General features: G+C 50.1%; 1 protein-coding gene across 1 annotated transcript; it reads left to right on the top strand.

The window, feature by feature from the left end:
* The first annotated feature begins 1,935 nt into the window (after positions 1–1,935).
* On the top strand, positions 1,936–20,234 carry LOC149340027 (neprilysin-1-like). Its single transcript, XM_089548772.1, has 8 exons — positions 1,936–2,842; positions 4,501–4,587; positions 8,018–8,122; positions 10,561–10,906; positions 13,483–13,801; positions 15,624–16,063; positions 16,716–17,409; positions 18,905–20,234. The coding sequence occupies exons 1-8, from the start codon at positions 2,701–2,703 to the stop codon at positions 19,172–19,174; spliced, it is 2,403 nt and encodes an 800-aa protein (XP_089404898.1). The 5' UTR covers positions 1,936–2,700; the 3' UTR covers positions 19,175–20,234.
* Positions 20,235–21,219: the final 985 nt, after the last annotated feature.

Below are 21,219 nucleotides of genomic sequence, written 5' to 3' on the forward strand. Positions count from 1 at the left end.
CAGCTCGACGCCTGGACAACAATAACAAACGACGACCAGTCCGCTGTGGCCATGTCCGAACGCCGAAGCAGGAGCCCTGCGTCGTCGCGCGCGCCGTGGCCGGCGCGACACCAGACCAAGGGCAAGAACCAGGTGAGCTTGGCGGCCCCTTCGAACGAGCCGGAAACCAGGCGCGGCCGCTACGGGGCCGCTGTCTCTTGCCTCATCGGCTTTCTGTCTGAATGATATATCAGGACGTAGAAGGAAAAGACCGACACTATATACTCGAATACGCCTATATTGGAGCGAAAAGGGAGTAATCTGTCCTGTAACGCACTCGCTTTTATAAAAGGAAGTGTGCTAGAGGAGCTTACTCCGTTTTTACCCGTTCTTGTTTTGAGTGCACGGCATTGACTGTTAAACGGGAAGAGATTTAACGGATTCTTAGGGAATGAGATGGTTGACGAATACACGGTGACCCCTATTCCCCTATTCCTTTGCTACATTAATGGCAATGTTTGCAGGGTTCCTAAAACCAAATTCGTCGGGCTGAAAGGTGTTGACTGTAACGCCATGCATAACGCATTGAATGTACTGTCCGCGCGAATCTTCAGCGCCGCGGTGGCTCAGTGGCTACGGCGCTCGGCTGCTGGCCCGAAAGACGCGGGCTCGATCCCGGCCGCGGCGGCTGAAATTCTTGAAGGCGAAATTCTAGAGGCCCGTGTGCTGTGCGATGTCAGTGCACGTTAAAGAACCCCAGGTGGTCGAAATTCCCGGAGCACTTCACTACGGCGTCTCTCATAGCCTCAGCCGCTTTGGGACGTTAAACCCCAATAAACCAACCAACCAACCAACCGAATCTTCAACGTGATCTAGCATCCTCGAAAATAGGTTAATTCTGGTAGTCGATAGGATATATCCTATATATAGTCGGGTAACACGCCTATGACATCGAGTACATTTACTATAAATGTTGTGTACGTACTACTTTTGTTTCCAAAATATTTGCGCATTGCGTGCTGTGGCTTAAGCTCAAGCACCGTATTTCATCGCTTCTGGAAGGTATGGTCTCCTTGAAGCCGAACAAATGAGGTTAGCTCATTGTCCAGCAAACTGATAACGAACATGCAAATCCTGCAGTGAAATAGACCTTCCTGGACGTAATTTGTAAATTGTCTTGGAGGTCGCGAATATTTCTTTGAACCGCTAAAAGCAGACCACTAGAGGAGTACAGCCAGGTGGGGCTTGTACGCGCTTCGCGGTCATTGGTTAGTTGCGCAATGGGAGCGCTTTTGTGCTGTCAGCTTGAACGCGCATTATGTGCATGCTGACTTTCCAGCCACCGGGCAGCGGGCGCGGCGGGTCCGCTGGACATTCACCGACGACCTCGCTCATCTGCCGGGATCACGATGAGAACGCGACAAGCAAACCACCGGTGAGGAGCGCTGTTTTAAGCTTATATGATTTTGGTATAGAAAAAAAATGTCCCAACGATGCTTACGCAACGCCCACGGATACTTAGGAAACATGCTTGGCGTCGTTTAGGCCGCGTTTTTCATCGTCAAGAACTCCCATGCGCTTTGCAACGAGTAAATTAAAGCGTGACCTGGAACGTTTTTTTCGATACCACCGCGCTTGCTTTGTCTATTCTCCCCTTTTGTCCTTGTTTCCTGCGTTGTGGTTAATAACGAAGTATGCTTTTGTTAAACCGACATAGTTTTCATTTACTAATGGATGTTTCATAACCTGGAGTTGTACTGTGCGATGTCAGTGCACGTTAAAGACCCCCAGGTGGTCGAAATTTCCGGAGCCTTCCACTACGGCGTCTCTCATAGCCTTAGTCGCTTTGGGACGTTAAACCCCATAAAACCATAAACCATCTTTTTTCTCCCTCAGAGGTTGATGGGAGCTGGCTGTGGCACATTGCTTCAAGCTGGAATGAACTGAATAGAATAAACATAGCATGACGGAACCCTTATTATGAGCTGACTGTCTGCAGATGTGTCGGCAGTGTTTGAGCGATCCGCCGCTCAGCGGTACCTTTTTCTTAAAGGATTGCCATGAGGCTTGTAATGTTTAACTGAATTAAGGCTTCTACGCCTGGCAGCTGTACTGGACGATCTCATCACCCAGTCATACTAAAATGGGGCCTTTCGTAATAAAAATTGGAGGCTTATCAAGGTTAAGCCCAGTGGATGCGAAGCATGTCCTTAGCGTTTGGAGGCATCTTGACCGCATACACGCCCGGCGCAAAGACGCTGGCGCGGTTGCGGGCACAGAGACTGACGCGACGGCGGGCGCGCGCCGCCTCATCCCTGGCGTGACGTCACATATCACGTGATGCAGCGATGGTGGCGCCGCCGCCGCGTCGCGCGCGACGGCGCGAACCGAAGCGTGGAGGCCTCCGCCGGGCGACGTCCGACGGCGCGATATGAGGCCCCATCTGCAGCCGGTGTGACGTCATCACGTGACGTCACATCATGTGCTCTCACTTCAAGGTCAATGGTGGCCACCGCCGGGAGGCGACCAACGGCGCGATATGAGGCCCCATCTGCAGCCGGTGTGACGTCATCACGTGACGTCATGTCACGTGACCTACTTGAAGGTCACTTGAAGGTCAATGGTAGCCACCGCCGGGCGTCGCGCGAAGGCCCGAAACCTACGTTAATATGCTTCGCATAATATTATTGCGCCGCCGCGAAATTGGGCCCGCGAAAAAGAATGGCGCAGCTGATCATGGAGGCACCCTCTTCATTGTTCCTGGCAGGCGCCTCCCACCACCAGCGGCGGATTCAGCCCGGCCGCGGCGTCACCCGTCTCGCCCGGCTGTCCGGAGGCCCAGGCCAGGCCCGGACCGTCCACGGTGAGCTGGTGCCTGGGCTGCCAACCGTGGCAGAGAAATCGCCCTCTCCACATGTAGGAGGGAGAGGCCGGACTAAGCACGACTCGACAAAAATGAATATCAGAAGCGATCACGAATAGAATTGGAATAGAATAGAATCAGAATTGGAATACATTGGTAAGTGAAAGACAATGAAATCAGAATTGGAATAGATGGGTTAGTGAAAGAAATTTGGTGTCGCATGTCCCTCGCGTCAATCCATTTGGTCGCCCCTAATTTTTTTTTAGTATTTTTACCAACACGTTTACTCCCGAAACATCGTTTCGGGATCCTTAATGAGATCAGTGTGTTTTTTTCTTGTGTTTCCATATCTTGCCCGTACAACATGAAAATGTTGGGTGTTCTGCTGGGATGTGGGACATTCCATTCTTTTTCGTGATCCTCGGAAAGGAACGATGTTTGATAGGTGCGTATCTATGATAGTTAAGGCTTTAAAAGGGCCCTAGACACCCAATTTTAATTGCGAGTTTTTTTCTTTCCAAATGTTACGTTAATCATAATTCACAGTTCACGAAGCGGCATTCGCCTACAACCGCTAGATAATTTATAATCTAATTTTTTCTTGATGCTGTTTTGGTTTTGGTTTCAGCAACCGAACGATGGCTGTGACGTTTTGGGAGTGTTTAGTTCACGTAACGCGCGCGCGCGCGCGCGCACACACACACACACACACACACACACACACACACACACACACGCGCACGCACGCACACACGCACGCACGCACACACACACACACACACACACACACACGCACGCACACACACACACGCACACGCGCACGCACGCACGCACGCACCAAAATGGAGGGGAAGCTTAAGCTTAAGGATATGGCGCGATAGCATATTGGGTTAATTCCCGTATATGCAGAAGGTGATTCTCTACATTCATAGATCCCTGGAAGTCCTCATACCCCTTGAAAAAAACACGCACCTAAAGTTATAGGATGGTTCTTTAAATTAAAACTCCTTTTTTTGGCTATTGTCAAGAACTTTGTCCTCATTTGAAGCACTATATTACTATGTTTAATCGAGAATAGATCTGAACTCATCAGCAGGTTTAAAAACGCTAAAGTATAATAGCTCTGTAGCACACCTATACATCAGGCTTTTACGCACTCCCAGCTCTTCGGCCTGAAAGTGAATTCCAAGCCATACCTGCAAGTTGGTTGCCGGAGTGTTCGACGCCGGTGATCAACCAGTGTGCACTATGAACTTTCTTTTCCCCCAATCATTTGTCGCTGTCCTCATTATCAGGCACTTTTCCTCTTTCTCCCTGTACTGGTCCCGAGGCCATCCCCGTACCCTCAACACCTTTCACTTTGTGGAACAATAAAGGCGCTCTCATCATCCCACCAAGCAACCAGCAGAAATCACATATTTCTCACAGAATGCCATGGTTCCTGAAAAGTGCATTTCTGTCAGGTAAATAAAAACGTACTATGGTGCATGGTAGTGCTGCGTACTGCTATTTGTCGTAGTCCACCAAATAAACACAATTCGCTCTCAGAGCCCGTCCTCATTGTTCCGCTGTCCCGCCCCAGTGCGGTTTTATGTGCCCTAAATGAAAATTAATTTATGTAATAACGCACAGGGTCTCATTTGTGGCCTATTCTGCAGGCAGCAACGCCCACGGAATCTGCTGCTGTCACCCCACCCGGGAAATTTTCACCCCGCAAGTCTGCTTTGAGGCTGTCACGCAAATCGGTGAGCACCAGCTGAGGCCGGCACTCCAATGGCTGCGGCCGCGAGGAGGTTACTGGCTGCGACTTTAGTCCCAACTCGGCTGGCGCGCAACATGTAGAAGATTGTTTTTCGGAGACAGGTAACACGCTTTGGAAGAAAGTGTCAGCATTTTTTTTATCTGCAGTTGGTGACGCCAGGTAGGAGGGGTAACTAAGCAACTCGAACTCAGTGCATTCTCTCATTCGCTCACCATATCTCCCGAATTTTTGTGCCTGTAAAGGACACCGGCTCTGCTGAACGCATAAACACCTGATCTCCTTGTCATAAGCACCGCACTATCGACAAAATATTCCTATCGCCCACCTCGCCGAGACCAAGCGCACTGTCTTTTCATCACGACTTCCTAATCCGCTACGCACCAATTCTGGGCAATTTTGAAAAAAAAAAATCTAAAACCCATCTTTTTGTAATAAACACTGCTTGACGATCACAAACATTTCTATCGCTGAACAGAGTTCTTAAACAGCTATAAACTTGGAATTTTTTAAACCCGAGGATTATCTTTCAGACATCCCCCTTTAACAACCCGACCGTGTGTGCGATTGCTCCGTGTGACTGTACAAACGACAGAGAGTGAAAATCAACTCTGGCAACTGCGTCGGGCTCTGCAACATGGTGACGTTGGAGAGCGCGGATGTGCGTCACACACTGTAGTTAAATTCCGTCCGCGGACGTACACCACGTGACCCGACGTCACTGGCTCCGCCTCGTCCGCGGGCGGCAGGAGCTCGCATCATGGAGGAAGGGCTCGCATGTACAGTGGGGGACAAAAGACTCTAGACCACCTGCTCCGCAAACGAAGCCCATAGCTCTATTACAAGTAGCCGGCTAGAGACCACAGATGTGGAGGGGAAAGAGCAGGATTTTAACTTTTACCTCCACAAGTGTGAACTTCAGCCGGCGTTTATTAATGGAGCTCCACTTCGTTTGTGGGTAACGTGGTCCGGAGTCTTTTGTCCCTGACTCTACGTAGCGGACGGTGGTGGTCGACGAGACTCCACAGCAGACGACGGCGCAGACGGACAGGAAAACACTTGAAGCCGCGGTTCTTGTAGCCCTCGTCACCCTTGCGCCCTCTTTCTCTCCCCGAGGAGGATATAGTTTGAAAACTGAGTAATGTGCTCTCGCCGACCTTAGTTGCCGTCCGCAGACGAGGTGGAGCCAGCAGCGTCGGGTCATGTGGCGCTCCGTTTACGGACGGAATTTACGATTTCGTCCGTCGTGTGGATGGGCTTTACATGGATGGCATTACGCAGCTGGCCGAGGGTGATTACTAGAGACCGGATTTTAGGCAAACGCCTATTTTTTTCAACGCTTCGTAGGCGCACCATTTTTACATATGAGCACGAATTAGGTGTTGGCAATATGTTTAATACTCTTTTTATAGTGCCTATAAATGCCTATTTTGGGTGTCAGTGCCTATAAATGCCTATTTCCGACGTCGGTGCCTAAAAGTGCCCTATTTTACAGAAAAGGGGCCTGAAATACGCTGTGGTTTTGCTTTCGGATTCTGCTTGCTTTCGAATCCATTTCGGTTTTAAGTAAAACACACACGTGGCAACATTAGATGACCTCGTCAGTCAGCTGTGGTGAACACTGCACCTACGCCGGCTGTGTACACAATACCAACTACGTCAGCCGAAATTATCGAAACAACCTTTTTCCTATTTTCTGCCATTTTATCATGGCAGCTTGTTGATGACTTTGCCTGTTAAAGTGGTAGTCGACAAGATGGCACCACATTTCGGAAAGTATGCGGAGTAAGTTATAGTTTCGTCCAAATAATTCCCAGTTGGTTCCAATTGAAACCAGCTCTAAATTTTCCATAAACCTGCTAGAAACAGTTTAACTGATTAAAATTTCCACCTGGGTAACCTGCCTTATTTTCGTTCCTTGTGCCCCAGCCGCATGCCGTCTTCATCAAATGGCATTTCGCGGTAATCTTGGTGGAGCAGGCCACACTAGACAGCTGGCAGTCGTGCGTGCATACGAAAACGCATTCGTGCACTCAAATCATAGAGTAAATGACTCAAATAATAATGTTTATTTCTAAATACATGGCCTCCTGTTAAGGTGTTCACTGTTTCTACTTTTGTACACGACAAGCGTTTTGTTTGTTTCGAGGTATACCAAAGTGTTTAAAAGGGTTGGTAACCGTCCCTTTCGCTCTGCTGAAGCATTTGTATTGTACGAAAAGTTGCGCGACAGCCTGCAAAAAAAAAAACGGCTTCGAATGTTCGCACATTGCTTAAGGTCCCAAATAATTCCTACTGTGTTTTTGTGTTATTTTACGGCAGATATTGCGCGCTGAAGTTCGGAACTGTGTGCACTTTTGATAAAGTTTATAGTGCCTATTTTTCTCCGTTAGGTGCCTAAAATGCAATTTTATCCGCCTATTTATGGCGCCTGAAACGTGGTTTTTAGTGCCTAAAAATCCGGCCTCTAGTGATTACAGTGGATTGCACGCAGCTGCTAACGCCGGCGCGCACGAAGGTTTGTAGAAGTAGCTTGCTTCAGGCCAACGCATGTGGGCACGCAGCACAAGCGTACCAGGTAAACCTTCTTCCATTAGACAATAAAACAGCGATGAAAGTGCACAACGCTTCAGATGATGCCTAAATGACAGCATTAAAATGAGAGGAACAGTTCGCCTTTCCGACGCATTCCCAGTGTCGCTTCTTGTTAAGCCCGTTGTGCTTTAAGCGGTGCGGGCCGGGCACTATTATTTTTATTTCTCTTAATTGCCCAGCCTAACTTTTGTCGCTTCTTGCCATCTTCAGCGCCAAAATCCAGAAAGCTGAGGACGCGGTAAAAGCATGCTGGCGACATTCCTATCTAGCGGAACAGCGGGAATTACGCCCTCTTGGAAGCGCTTGACCAGAAGCAAACAGGAAGGGTCAATAGGGGCTGGGCGGGGGATGATGCACATGCAATAGGGGTGGAATTTAGGCATAAAGACAGCAACACACGACGTCCACACACCTGTCAAGAGCACTCGATCGGCGCACCATGGAGTACACTTGTTTCTTTTACTATAAGCGGCGAATGGCTCGAAACAAGACGTTATCGTACGCTCACATTCCTATGGTTCGTGTATAACTCCTCATGTTTAAATTTAAGAACGGGATCGGGTGCGCCAGGCTGCAGCGATTGCCATAAATGTACAACACAACCAGCCGTTGGAGCGCTCTGGACAAGTGTAGATGACTGTACAGTTGCTGCATATTTGTCTACTTTGCGACTGCATACCGTAGCGTGTCCCCTCTAAAATGCAACTTATTTCATATCCGGCTGTGCGGCGATAATAGAGGCCTTGAGTCGATCATTTAACGACAGAGTGAATTATTGAACCAACTTGCCTGAGAAACTGCTCCACTGGATTTCTACGCAGATCTTTTCGAATTTTTTGCACAAGATCACGGAATCGAAAGGCTTCAAGAGGGACGTCGTGTCAGTGGCGAGAAAGGACAATCAAAGGAAGCCGCAGGCAGTCAAGGTTAGAACAAAATATCTTTCTCTCTCTCTCACTCGCACGCACGCACGCACGCACGCACGCACGCAAGCGCACATACACTTCTTGCATAAGTTATATTTCTTGTGAAGCATGCAGCCGACTGCTTTATTTTGCGCACATGTAGTTGCCATCAGGGCCTTCTGCTCTCTTTGGATGCTTAACGCAGTTTGTGTGATAGCGAGTTGCTGGCTTCTGACTTTTACTGTATATAAGCTATCGTTTAGAGTTAAAAAACGGTGCTCTTTGAGCACTGCTTTAAAATGACCCCGAAGGGGAACATTGAGTCCAGGCAGATTGAGAGAGCAGTGTCCCGAGATAGCAGATGTATCACTCTTAATGAGAGTACAGCATAGATAAGCCAGACAATTAAGTGCGATCGGAATGCACGTAGCGACGTCCCAAGCTAAACTGCGTCCCTTCACGATCGATTCCCCGGTTTAAGATGCAGCACTCAGAAAGGCGGGTGTCTTCAAAACATAGGACGAGAGAAGTGCAGCGAGTGCTGCCGAAATACGAGAATAGAGAGATTTATCATAGGACGATCCACGGTCCGCACCTGGCATTGCGTAGGCAAGCCTGGGTCCTCTCGTAAGCGTATCGCGTTTGCGGAACGCAGATCGCGCGACGCTAACATCGCACTGCTCACCTCGCATGCCCCCCACTAGACTCGCGTGAAGCCAACACTGAGGACAACTCCATCTAATTTTTGTCTTTAGTGGCTCCTTCTAGGTGTATTGATGCCTGTCCGGCTGTGAAAACACATTTATTGCCGGAAAAAAATTGAATTTAAGAATTTTCCCGCCACTCGATTCAAACTTGTGACTTCTAGACCGAAAATGACTTGGTTATCAGCGCTTTGAAGTGAATGGCGGTGTAGGCTAGCCTCCGGGATCCGCAAAGAGAAACTCTGGCGATGCACGCAGTTTACTTCCAAAATTGGCCGGTGATGGCGACACCTGTGTTCCATTTCGTGCCATTTTCCAGTTTATGAAAGCTTTATTAAAATTGGAGAGTGCACTTAAGTTCCACCTTAATGTATATATGACGCGATAGCGTAATGGGTTAATTGCCATATATGCAGAAGGTCATTCTCTGTTTTACATTCATATCCCTTTTGGCGCAGTGGTGCAGCGGTTAAGCGATGCGCTACTGCCCTGCGATGGCAGGTGCTCCCAGCGGTGGGCCTTGCGCGTCCCAGGCTGCTCTTCCCAAGCGAAAAATCATTACTTTAACTGCCACCTGCCACAGTTGGCAGTTTGCTCACTGTCCGGTGGGCAGGTTGTGATGACGCCACAAGTTCACATAGGTGGGTCACCTGCCTCCTAGGTAGCTCTCTGGAGACCACTTGCCAGACCCATGTTCGTGGTTTTTCACTCAAAATGCCGAGCCGACAACGGCTACAACGCTGACGCCGACAACGCCGACACCGGATTCTCTGGTGAACGGGGCCTTTAATGCTATCGCGTTAAAAGCGAAAGCTTTGTCGTTAGAATGTTGTGATCTATCGCTACAAGCCAACTTCCATTTGTCCCCAGTGTCCGTTGCAGCTTTCAGTGTTGTTCGCACTCGTGCCGAACCATGAGGTCGCCATGTCTTGAGAGAGCGATCTGTCTTCGAAGCGGGGACCTTTTCACGATTTATGGACATTCTATGATCGTTGCTCGTCGATAAAATGAAGAGCAATGAGGATTTTATTTGAAAATTTCGCGCTCCGGACAACGGATGCCATACCGATAACGTTTCCAGACATAGATGCTCCATTTGACCTCGTGATATAGGAATTGGCAGCAGTCTTTGGCTGTAGAATGAATTAATGCGAAGGAACAGAACACTGACAGTGAGCGACTCGCCTGCTGCGTTCTGAACAATTGAGTTTCTGTCTTCGTCTACCGTGCGCTCATATGAGATTTTGTGGTGCTTCCGATATCGCAAGCGTATACACTCGCCTGTTCCGATGATATGTTCTTCACTGATTTCTTATTGTCAGCAGCCGCGTTCCGAGTGACTCACAAAACTGCGATTTGGATGCGTTGTCATGTATACCTCAAAGGTAAAAGGTGTATATTTGAAGCAAACGTGAGATGGCAGGGGTGCGGCTTATGTGGTAGTGTTCCAAAGGCATGCTTTATGGACGTCTCTGCAGTATCAGCCGTGAATTTGTAATTTAAAGCCTGGCCAATGGCTTCTTAGTTTAAGTGCGGGAGAACAGGACATATTGCTGTACAAGCGGTTTTTGGTTGTTGCATCTGTTACTGTAATGTATTTCTGCTGCGTAGGAACTTCTTTTTTTTCTTCCAGCTCGAATCGGGATGTGAAAGGGCTGTATGAAAGGGCAAGCCATAATATCGCTCAACTATCAAGCGCTCCTAAGCCGGTTCTTAGCCTTACCGTTCACGCTGCATTTTTTCGTCGGCAGCCAGAGTACGTCGACGCCTCGCGCCTCCGAGAGCTCCTGGACCGGTCCGGGCCGACGCACGAGTCGCCGCCAAGCACTGGGCTGTCGCTGCCCATGGCGGGAGGCAAGATGGCGGGCCTGTGCTTGTTCTGGGGCGCCCTGGCGACGGGAACGCTGCTCGTCGTGCTGCTGTTGCTACTTACCCGCAGTGTATCCGCCTTGTGCAACAGCGAGGCGTGCCGCTACTACGGCAGGCTGCTCGCGGGAAGCCTCAACACCAGCGTGGACCCGTGCAACGACTTCCACAGCTACGTGTGCTCCGGCTGGGAGGCCGCGCACCACCGCTCCGTCATGGGCTCCGTCTACGAAGAGTGAGCGCCGCGTGATGTGCCCGGCCAGATTCCGTGACCGTCTTATGCTGAAGCACTCTAAACCAGCGAGCAGCCTTTTGCTCTATCAAAGAATAACCGCAAAGGGACAGCAGCCACAGTCATTTGGCCACGGGGAGATGACCTAAAACAATTCATGCTTGTCAGTTCTACTCATTTTGTCTCAAAGTGTACCTTGTCCCTGCACTTGCTGAGGCAATCTGAGGCCCCCAATAATTTTCTAGAAAGTCGCTGAGCCCTTGACATCTGTCACGGTGGGGACTACAAAAGTCCTATTCTGTCACTATATTGAACAGCGGCAAGCTGTGAACGTTCTTAAATAAGCACCCAGAAAAAACACCTCTAGGAAAAAAAATTCTACACGATCAATGCAATTTATGCGGCAGAGTGTTAACATTAGTGTTTCCTACGGTCGGAGCAGCCGCTGCCGCTGACTGATTCAGACAATGCGAGTTGGTGGAGTGCAGTCTGTCGATCACCATGTGACGCGCCGTAACCGCGCTACGTGCTCTACTCTCCCGTTCCAATCCAACAGTGACAGAGGGACACGCCGTACCTCCTCTCCACTTCCCCTCCACCGCCATTAGTCTCCTCCCACCCTCTCTATGTATTCCCTGTCCCTTGAAAGTGGGGAGGAAATTAACCCTTCTTTCTTCATTTCCATCTGGCAACCGAGGCCTCAGAGGACATACCGATTTTTCCGACATGGACGTTATAATGCTAACTCATCTAAAAAGAAATGCAGACTCCAATGTGAGTTCATACTAACGCGACAGCGTTAAGGCTCCTGTTCTGCACAAAATCCGGCGTCGTTGGTGTTGTGAGGAAAAAAATTTCCGGAGAAGCAATTTAGGTGGGACAGCCAGCTAGGCCACGTCACCTTGTGGCGTCATCACAACCTGCCCATCGGACTGTGAGTAAACTGACCACCATGGCAGGTGGCAGTTCAGCATGTGGTGGCGCATCGCTGAACCCCTGCGCCACTGCACTAGAGTGGCATGAGGACTCCCGGGGACCTGTGCATGTAAAGTCGAGAATGACCAATTCCGCACTTATGGGCATTAGGCCATCAACGCTATAGCGACATGCCCTTAAAGGGCAGCTGCCGCACTTTTTTGAGAATTTCGCGATATTCAAGGATTCAAATCTATGTAGGATGTAGGTAAAGCATCCCAAGTATTTTTGCACTAGCATTTAAAATAGTGACGTAATCGACGATTGAACTTTGCACTTCTTCTCAGTGCACGGGAGGAGTGCAGGGAAACTCAGCGTGACGTCATGGAAGGTATGATTTCAAATTACCGCCGTCGTCAGCCACACCCTGCCCTGACTCGTTAGATGCTGACAAACAACTCTCGGCAGGGTTCGCCTTCGGTGGTTTTTTTTCCTTCAAAGCAGGAGTTTGTGCATTGGAAATGTACCGATACCTTCGATGACGTCATCATGCCCCCCCCCCCCCCTGGCGTTGTGCGCTGCGGAGAAGCTTGAAGGGCGTCCGGACTTTAATCGACGATTTCTTCACTATTTCAAGTGCTAGCCCAAAAAGGCTTCGCATGCTTCACCTCCAAGTTTCACACATTCGACCCTCTTAAGCTCATTGATTTCTAAAACCTATGCAGTTTCCCTTCAAGGCGGAGCTAACGTCTGCGCTCCAATTTTTGTTTCTACCTCAGCATGCGTACAGTCCCCCAGGTTGCTGTGCACAAAACGTGGGCGCCATTGGCGTGCACCCCGTAGATCGTTGATCAGATTCAGATTTGGACTGCTTTATTGTGGTCAGGTGGTTTTAAGATATGTTTTGTATATGCAGGACCTCAGAATGGCAGAGTCTATAAAGTTAACAAAGTGAATAGAACAGAACTTATCATAACAAGTACAAAATGAATACATAAAGGAATACACACGGAGTAAGGAGCGTGAAAAAATAATTGAACAATGCGCATAAGTTAGCATGGTTTTGTAATGTGTTAGCATATAGAAGAGACTGCGCAAGCGTAAGTGACGACCCCTGGACGTCACGGGTGACACGAGGCGGACCTTGTGCCTGCCCACCGGATTGTGAGAAAACTGACCACGATGACAGGTGGAGAGGCTGTTCGGGAAGAGCAACCGGGATCTCCCGAGCCCCGCAGGTGGCTGTGTTTTAAACAGCCACCTGGCGGGGAAGTGGCGCATCGCTTAACCGCTGCACCTATGTACGCGCCAGGAGTGGTATGACGACTCCCAGCGATCTATGAATGTAAAGTAGAGAATGAGCGACTCCACATTATGAGCATCAGCTACAACAGAATGAGCGGCAACAGAAAATAGCAACGCATTTAAACGATCCAGCGAGGATCGGCTAAGGGTTTTTAGGCTATAGGGTTCAAGTATCTATTACCGTGTGGTATAAGGACGAAACGTTTCTTACAAACTGCCGCACTTGAACCGCCCTCTCCTCTCGCTTCAAACGACAAAGTTGTCCAGGCGGCGTAGTACACCGTACAAGATGTAACGCAAAATACTCCGCTCCGACGCTTTGCATGTTGGGTGTTGAAGGGAACGTCTTCCTGATTCAGGTTCATCAGGAAGGTTGCCGGGAAGATAGGACTGATCCATGTGCCACCGGAGCACCAGGCGGCAACCCTGAAGGCTGCCAAGTTCTTCCAGTCCTGCCAGAAGGTCTACAAGGAACGCAGCAGCGACCTAGGGGCTGTGCGGTCGCTGCTAGCTCAGGCCGGCGTGCTGTGGCCGGAGATGAGTACCTCGGCGCGGCTCCTGCCCATGATCTTCTGGATGGCAGCGGCCTGGAATTGGGGAGCAGTCATCGAGCTCCTCACGGACAAACCCGGCCTGTTCACTGTGCGGCCGGCCTCAGTCTACTACCTCACTCTCCAGGTGTTGATCGATTATCAGTCGACTTCAGTGCACGATAGTTGGTCCGGCTCATTCCGTTTGGAAATATGCAGTGTTTGTGATGAAGCTTCTTTCTCGTGTCTGGCAGTGTACGACTTGTGCATTTTCGGAAAATAGGGGGTTCTAGCTGTATGTAAAAAAGTACTGGCAAACTCTCCGAAAAAAAAAAAAGGTTCTCGAAATCGCCTGTACATGGAAGTCACGCGCCCTAAACAAAAGATCGAACTACCACAATTATCAGAATTGATACATAAACTGCAGGCAAGGGAAAATCATACGTATCAAATGGAAACAATTGGCGCATTGAACCAAAAAGTATAAATCTGGAAGCGCAGCAAGGAGGAAAACAGGCGACAGCCAGACACAAGATGTACGCAGTACAAGAACAAAAAACGGCAAGAAAAACAAAAACGGCAATGTCATGAACATTGTACTCAAGATAGTCACGGCGCGAGAGTTCTTATTCATACCAACCAGAGACATGCATAGAAATATTATCACAGATTATACATAAACTATGGTTGCAAATAAAGGAGAAACGAGTCTAATAAGCAGCAAGTGGGAATAAATCGAGGGTGAGAGTTGAGTCTCTGTGATGCGTTATTCCGTCTTCTCAAAGGAACAGAGCTGGAACTTGCGGTAACGGATTCGTCGTACACAGCCAGTGCAGGCAATTCACCTCAGAACTGCTAAATGACGATGTAGGCGAATCCAAATATGCCGCACACGTCGGAGTTATCGTAAGTTGCATGCTGCGTAGCTTTATCTGAAAACCACAAACCAAGAAAAGCCACGAACAGCAAGGGGACCCAGAATGACGCTCTCCAGATGCGCCTAACGCGCGGAGCAGACTCCAATCCATCGGCTCTCCTGACGGGCCTTGTTTATGCGGCCGGGTAGCGCTGCTGATCCGGAAGCTTCGGTTCCGAGCATTTCAGGAGACAGAATCACTCGCACGGTCCTTGAAAAGCACGCAAGCCTGTATGCGCGATGTTTTATATGGCCTCAGGGTTACTGATGGAGCGGGGAACCGGAGCGGGGAACGGGGGGGGGGGGGGGGGGGGGCAAGGTCTCACTTCTATTCCGATGGGCTTATTCTAACTGGTAAACAGAGGCACCCGCCGCGGTGGCTCAGTGGTTATGGTGCTCGGCTGCTGGCCCGAAAGACGCGGGTTCGATCCCGGCCGCGGCGGTTGAATTTCGATGGGGGCGAAATTCTAGAGGCCCGTGTACTGTGCGATGTCAGTGCACGTTAAAGAACCCCAGGTGGTCGAAATTTCCAGAGCCCTTTACTACGGCGTCTCTCATAGCCTGAGTTGGCTTGGGACTTAAAACCCTATAACCAATCTCTGCCTTTGCTTTGTTGTTCCAGTGAGGGCCCTAATGCGAGCTCGTAACTGGCGCGCTGAAATGGAGCAGCTTCATCAGATAGTTCCGTGGCTTCACGTGAAGCTTGCTCTCACTGTAAAGAAACTTGGCTATGACAAGCGACAGAGTCAGTGAGAAAAACATGAAAAGGAAGAACTTGTAGTCAGTGAAGAATCTCTAGCGAGCAGCCTACGTGTAGTTCTTTTTTTTTTTTTTGCTATAGCGGCCATTATGATAAGGCCATTAATGACAGCTTAGGGTCTGGACTATTAGTGTAACGTGACCACCATGTTTGTTAAAGGAAATAACCCATTCCTATAACAAAGTAGCCTCTAGTACACAGGCACTACTACTGCTCTTCCTGGCCCGACTAGCAGTAATGCCACCGATGCTATCGAAAGGTGTTACTAACACAGCTGCCATCTCCACCTTGCAGCGGAGGCGCTCGATGCTTGGAAGTTCCGACGATCGGAAGTACCGCAAGTACTTCGACAAGATGGAGGAAGCTTTCCGGAGGTCGAACGCGAGCGCTCTGCCATTCGAGGAGCTGGTGAAGCTGGAGCAGAGGGTGGTGCCGCTCCTACAGCGCAGTTACGAGGCGCCCTTCTTTAACTCGCTGCCAAACGCCAGCCTGGACCAGGTGGTGCTCATGACCGAGGGTGCGACGAACGTGTCCGCATGGCGGAAGCAGCTGACGGCGCACTTCAACGCCACGCCGGCGGCTGGCGGCCGCTACTCGTTCACCGTGGAGAACCGCGAGTTCTTCTCAGCTTTCTTCGGGCTGGTGGCCGAGGTGGGCGAGCCGCAGATGGCGTACTACGTGGGCTGGGCCACGGTTCAGGTCATGGCGTTGCTTTCCAACGCGGACCTCATCAGGTGGGTGCAATTGCTATCGAAGATCGCGCTTTCGTTTTTATTTTTACAGCGACAGCTGTTAACCGCACTTTTCGCAGTTCTGCGGAGTTGGCGTAACACGGAAGAATGCGAGAAAGAAATGAGGAGAGCAAAGCAGTAACGACCGCACCACGCTGAGTGGCAAGCACCATGAGGTTACTCGCACTCCACCAGGGAAGAGAAAATTTTGGCCGGTTAAGCTATCGCTTGACGCGGTTAATTCTCTCTAGCTCACTGCCTGTGTGTAAAAAAAAAAGAAAAAAAAGAAAAATTTTATATACACACGGAGGTTTCTGAGGTTGCAGAACTATCGGTCTAGATATCTGAGTATGTGAATAGTATGCGAGATTTTTGGCCCGGAGATTGTGGTACGAGCTTTTGGCACGGAGTTCCTGGTGCGGGGCTTTTGAAACGCTGGTGCATGGGGCAGACGCTTCCGGGACTTATGCGACGGGTGTTTTGCACTCGGGACAGTTGTGCTACACTCGTTCCATCGTGCCTACCCGTAATCTGATGGACCTGGAATTATGGCTTCAAGTAAATGCGGCGCATTGTGGGCGAACTTGCGTCTCCCATGCCGTCGCTGTAATCGTTCTCTTACGGACCGCAAAAATTTTTTTTTTATCGCCGCCAGGTATTATTTCCTGAGCGACGCTGAGGCCGAGGCAGGACATACACAATTCTGCGCGGGCCTGACGCACATATACATGGGCTTGGCCTTCTACGCCGGTTACATCAGGCTCGAGATCAAAGGGCACGAGACCCTGGGCGTGTCTGCTATCATGCGCACCATCCGGCAGACGTACGGCGAAAGCCTGCGCTCCTCGCCGTTCGAGCATCTGGCCTCCGCTGTGCCGTGGATCACGGACGCCGACGCGGACGAGCAGGACGAGTCCACCTTCGAACTCGTGCAGAGTGCTCAGGCCGAGGGAGCCCTGGACAGGCTGTTCCAGGAGTTCCCGAACATGACCGATGATGTGCTTGACAACATTGCCGTCGCCACCCAGGCGCGGCGCCGCACCCCGGCAGACACCACGATGGAGCGGTTTATCGCCAACCAGAGCCACCGTGTCCTCTATCTGCGCAGCCGCCACTTCGAGTTTCTGCCCACGGCGTTCGAGGTGCCTATCTACCATATGGAAGCTCCGCCCGCGATAAACTACGGCGCCTTGGGCAGCGAGATCGCCAATGCCTTCACGGCGTTGCTCTACCGGGCACTCATGCAGTCGGACAACGACACCCTGCGGGCTCTCATGGACAAAGCCTCTTGCGTTCTAGGCTCGCCTTCGTCAACCGACGTTCGGATTTTCGACGGAGTCAACCTGGAGGTGCTTTCTTTTTCTACCTCTATCGCTGGTATATCACAGATGGGCTTTTAGCCCACAGAAGCTCGCGTCGGCTCTGATGGCCATGAAGCAGCTGTGGAGGCAGAGAACTCGAGCGAGCACGTGAGCCACAGGGCACTTTGTAATCCGCATCGCCACTTGCCCTTCATAGCAACCCGATGCCCCGCAAGAATAGCTGCACGAAGCCCCGTCTTTTTGATTGGCAGTTAGACGCATAACTTCGCCACTGTCCTTTGTGAAAGAACCTCCGAGGAGGAGTGAAACATTATTGCAGAAAAGGGAAGGGGATAGCGGAGTGACGAGCAGTTTGATCAGTTCCCTTAGTGTTTGTCTGCTTCGCGTACCAGCTTGACGATCCGTTGCTGGCCGTCCAAGGCCTCTCTTGGCTCGCACGTGTGTCCTGCACGTGTTAGGTTTAGTGGTCTGACTGTGCACCCCCATGACTGTGCACCCCCATGATATGCTGAAAAGGGTTGGGCAGGCAGGGGCACTTGTGGCTATAGTGAGTTGGGTATATTTTGTTCCTAAGGTAAAGGCCGGGATACGTGTTTGCTTGGATAAGTCGCCATCTATGGTTAAGATGTCCAAGTTGACCCACTTGTTGTGGCGAGGATGGGGGCTAGTTCCGCCCGGTTAGTTAGGTCTTTGGATTGACTGTGCGCCACCTTATTTCCTTCATGTCTCCATGTCCGGGGGTGGCGTATGAACAGCTGGCCCCCTTAAAGCTATGCAAATTATGGTTGCATGCAATGGACGTAATTTAGAGCTTACCCCTTTTCAAAACTGGCACCACAGAAACGCAGACAGGGGTAGGGAAATGATGGGCTCTTTATGTCATACATATTAAGAAAAAGACAATCATAGAAATTAAGGACGGCATAGGGGAATGTTTTTATTTTTAATTTGTGGAGTTGATTAATGAGAATTCGGTAGTGTAATCACTTCATGGCTGAAAGATAAATGATAAGAAAAAGAAAAACAAAGAAAAACTACATTCTGTTAGTGGTATCCAAGCCCATGACCTCTGTATGTCGCGACGGTGCTCTTCCAACTGATGTATGGCGGCAGCTGTCCAATCTTACTTTCGGGGGTATTTACGTTGCGTGCAACCTAACCTCGAAAGTGTTCACCAGCGCCACCCTCGTTCACACCTATATATCACAGCTCAAATAAACAATGCACAAAACTTGGTTAACGAACAAACTAACAGTTTGCTCGCTTCTCTAATGTGCCCCAAGCAGTGTTATCGCCAAAAAAGAAAGGCCTGGCATAAGCAGCAACAGCAGCGGAACACACATGTACAGACGCGCTTAAAACGAGTTACATCACGCGATCGGAGGTTCTTTGACTGAAATCAAAGAACCTCCGACCTTGTGATGGAGCTCGTCCCTCAGCGCACTAAGCCTTACACTGCGTAAGGCCTGCATGCAGCAACAACACATATCGTCAGGGGCGCCCTCTCCGGCCATCTTCGCAGGTGATGCAGAGGGCCACGTCGGTGCGCCTGCTGCACCAGGCGTTCGTGCGGGCCTTTGGTCGGACGCATCAGCCGCGGCTCGAAGACCTGCGTCACGTGGACGACGCGCAGCTGCTTTTCATCGCCTGGTGCTTCTCGCAGTGCGGCCGGCCCGGCGCCCGGCATCTGTGCAACGAGCCGCTCGCGGTGCTGCCCGCCTTCGGACGAGTCTTCTCGTGTCGGTTGGGAAGCCCCCTGTACGCGGGGCGAGAGTGCGCCGTCCTGCAGTGATCTCACGCGCGCGGACGTTAACTGAAACGCATACACCAGCGTGGGACTTGCAGCATATAGGCATTACGTCACAAGTTCGAAGAGAAATCATGTGCGCGTATAATTACGAATTTGTCCCTATACGAATCAAACGCTCTGAAGCGACTTTCTTTTCCGTAATCGAAAACTCGAACGCTGCGTTTTCCAGCGAAAACGCCGAGTCACTTTTCGTGGCGTGCGCAGTTTCATTCATTCATTCATTCATTCATTCATTCATTCATTCATTCATTCATTCATTCATTCATTCATTCATTCATTCATTCATTCATTCATATTTTGGCTCAGCCACATGGAAGTGATACTGTCGCTTCAGTGGCAAGGAATACAGGAACCTCTATTTTGTCAGCCCTTGTAGGACATGTGCCGAATTGAAACTGGGTTATTTGTTTTGCGTAGCCTTATTCAAACGCACTGCACTTCTGCAGCCTGCGCCTTTCCGCAGGGGTTCTGCGAATGACTTTAGCTGAATTAAATGACGAATTGTGTACTGGAAGTTCGGTTGTTTATTCTATTTCTGTGATCCTGGCGAGTGATGTTGCTCAGGGATGTTGCTGAGTGCCAGAAATAAGCGGCATGCCGCGTCGTTCTAACGAGAAAGCGTGGGCGACAGCTGCATGAACGACGTTGGCAAGCTGTACTCAGGCCGGCCCTTAGCCGGCTTGGCAACGTTTTGATAATACATTTTTACGCCAGGTACGGGACATTTGTTTCACTATGGCAATCTATACATCGTGCGCCGAGCACTTGAACACTTGTACAAGTAACCATCCATGAAAAGTGACATGGCTTCGCTGGTTTGGCTACTCGACAGTGTACACGTGCGATTTTCACGGGTTCTGGCTCGTTTCGTGGACCTTGTTAAGGCGAAAGCCTTTAATGCCTCATCGTTGTCGACAGAAGGTTGTCAGCAGAAGGAGGTGCCATGCTTTTTCTAGCCAGACCAGAAAAAAAGAATTTTCGTGTACGATGCGATTCGAACCACCATCCTTCCGTTCCGCAGCCGAGCGTGATAATGGCTACGCTACTTGCTGCCATCGCATATGTAGTTTTCCTTGTCTGGGACGCTGGAGTGTGTTTGCAGAAAGGCGTCGAATCAGACGGATGCCTCCCAAACGCCCTCCAGTGTCTCCAGCATTTAAGATTCACAAACAATTGTGTACTTAACATCTTAACCACTCATCAGTGACACAAGCAGCGACACCGCGCTAAATGCTTTCGCCTCACCGCACTTGAGGTCAACACAGTGCCTCCCTGAATTTTTGCACGTTTGGCAGGGATACCTAGCAGCTGCTGTTGGCAATAGAGAACAGTAATAGCGAAACGTCTTTGGCTCAAACCATATCGCGCCCTCACGATTTCTGTGAACAGAGCTGAAAAAGCAAACTCCCGCCTCGCGACAGTCGCGGGAGTTCAGCTTTTTCGAGGCTCCCCGTAACCAGGTGCACTGGGGACGAGTGCAAACGCCTAGTCATATGAGAAAAACAGCCGCCCGCAGAAGGTATTTCCAGCTGCGCGTAATTTCGTTCTCTCAAGGATACATCTCCCCAACTTCCTGTTTCGCCTCCCGGATCGTCGTATCTCGGCTTTTAACTCTTTCGTTACCGTGCTTGATCAAAAAGTTCAATTTGAACAATGGCGTAAAATGACCCAATCTGCTCGATTAATGTCGCTTCTGGACGACTAAACCTATCCAGTACGTTTCAAAAGAACTGTACTTCAGTTCCGAATACCGGCTTTAGTGCGAAAGCACTAATCTAGAGGTTCAAAGCGTAGCAAAATCGTCTCTTGCCTCATATGTCCGGGAAGCGCGAGCGCTCCGCCCGCGGCACTTCCCGCTCACTGTCGTCCTCTACGTAGCACAAATCCGTGCTGTCGCACCTATTCGAATGTAGTATGCAGTCTACGTCATTTTTCGTCAACCGTATGAGGGTGGTGGTAAAACTATTTTCCAACATTAAGCATAGGCCGCAGCCTATCCGCCTAGGCGGAGGCCTGTAGTCCTTGGA

This window comes from Amblyomma mixtum, chromosome 6 (assembly GCF_055824585.1).
Source record: "Amblyomma mixtum isolate Tamu chromosome 6, ASM5582458v1, whole genome shotgun sequence".
NCBI lineage: Eukaryota > Metazoa > Arthropoda > Arachnida > Ixodida > Ixodidae > Amblyomma > Amblyomma mixtum.